Source organism: Sapajus apella, unplaced genomic scaffold (assembly GCF_009761245.1).
Source record: "Sapajus apella isolate SASKATOON/1434 unplaced genomic scaffold, GSC_monkey_1.0 scaffold51, whole genome shotgun sequence".
NCBI lineage: Eukaryota > Metazoa > Chordata > Mammalia > Primates > Cebidae > Sapajus > Sapajus apella.
The window spans coordinates 16,718,993-16,720,592 of NW_022436991.1; the positions used below are offsets into that span (position 1 = coordinate 16,718,993).

The 1,600-nt window shown below is 48.4% G+C and overlaps 1 protein-coding gene across 7 annotated transcripts; it reads left to right on the forward strand.

The window, feature by feature from the left end:
• Nucleotides 1–470: 470 nt before the first annotated feature.
• Nucleotides 471–1,600, forward strand: AHSP (alpha hemoglobin stabilizing protein). 7 transcript variants are annotated; one of them, XM_032243328.1, is made up of 3 exons: nucleotides 471–757; nucleotides 931–1,009; nucleotides 1,256–1,600. In XM_032243328.1, exons 2-3 carry the CDS (start codon nucleotides 935–937, stop codon nucleotides 1,487–1,489), a joined length of 309 nt encoding a protein of 102 aa, XP_032099219.1. In that variant the 5' UTR covers nucleotides 471–757; nucleotides 931–934; the 3' UTR covers nucleotides 1,490–1,600. The 7 variants fall into 7 exon arrangements, with proteins under 7 accessions (XP_032099219.1, XP_032099220.1, XP_032099223.1 ...); XM_032243329.1 differs by having other exon boundaries at nucleotides 540–757; nucleotides 935–1,009; XM_032243332.1 differs by having other exon boundaries at nucleotides 704–802.

Below are 1,600 nucleotides of genomic sequence, written 5' to 3' on the forward strand. Positions count from 1 at the left end.
TCCATTCTTTGTTTTTTATTATTTTTTTTTGAGATGGAGTCTCACCCTGTCACCCGGGCTGGAGTGCTGTGGTATAATCTCAGCTCACTGCCACCTCTGTCTCCCAGGTTCAAGCAATTCTCCTGCCTCAGCCTCCCAAGTAGCTGGGACTACAGGCGCACACCACCACGCCCAACTAGTCATTTCCATTGTTGTGGAGCGAGGCCTGGTGGAGTTTGATCCACACACTTACAGATGGCTTATCTGCAAAATGTGTCTAAAAAGAAATTTTATAGGATAAATTTTTATACGTGTTTGAAACAGTGTTTGGCACAAATGAATAAGTGTAATGCAAGCTGTCATTAATACATCATCTCTGAATTAGGAGAATAATTGCCATCACATCATTGTGATTACACGAAAGCCTCTGTCATGTAACAGGGTCTCAGTAAATGTCAGTTTCCATAGCATTTCGAGCCTGGATACTGAGACATGGGGCAAAGGGCAAGGACATGTCCTCGGTTTGGCTCTTGCATTTTCTGGGTTTCCTCATTTATCTGTTTTTTTTTTTTCTTTTTGCCTTGTTATCTTTCTAACTTCAGGGAAGCCTCTCCCTTCTTCTCCTCCCCAGAATGACCTATCACCCTCCTTCAGGACCTAGTTGCAGGGCGTTTCTGTCTTAGGCTGACATTCGACTCCTTGCCTACATCTATAGCTTGGCACAAAGAGATTGAGGCACCCTCAAGAGCGTGGGTGAGACAGCCTGTTAGAGCTGAAGGTGAGCCTAACCTGGGAAAATCATTACCTCATAGCAGAGCAGGATGTGAAAGGTTTTGGAAAGGAGGTGGCCCTGCAGGGCAGGAGGGATATTTAAGGGGAGGGGGTGAATTGGGGGAAACACCCAGTGAGGAGGAAAACGAATATGTAAATTCTACCTTTTTCTCTACCCAGACAGATGGCTCTTCTTAAGGCCAATAAGGATCTCATTTCCGCAGGACTGAAGGAGTTCAACGTTCTGCTGAATCAGCAGGTGAGTTCAGGCTTTTCCTTTCAAAGAACTGGCCTGGAGACTGGGGGGTGGAGGATGAGGGCAGAAAACAGAGGATAATTGGAGCGGATGAAGTAATGGTGGAGTTGATGGAAACAGCAAGAGACGCGGGATGCAACGCAGAGGAAGGAGAATGTGAGAACTGGTGTTGCCGGACTATTCTGGGTTTTCTGAACTCCATTGCTGACCACATTCTCCTTTGCCAATTACCTCTCCGCCACCCCCCAGGTCTTCAATGACCCTCTCATCTCTGAAGAAGACATGGTGACTGTGGTGGAGGACTGGATGAACTTCTACATCAACTATTACCGGCAGCAGGTGACCGGGGATCCCCAAGAGCGAGACAAGGCTCTGCAGGAGCTTCGGCAAGAGCTGAACACTCTGATCAACCCTTTCCTGGCCAAGTACAGGGACTTCCTGAAGTCTCGTGAGCTCCCGAGTCACCCACCGCACTCCTCCTAGCCCAGGGACCCAGACCCTCCTCTCTGAGAAACTCGGAGAGCTTCCTGTCCTCAGGCTATGCTCTTGCTCCACCCCGACACCTCAATAAAGAGCAGTGCTGGTTTTGTTGGA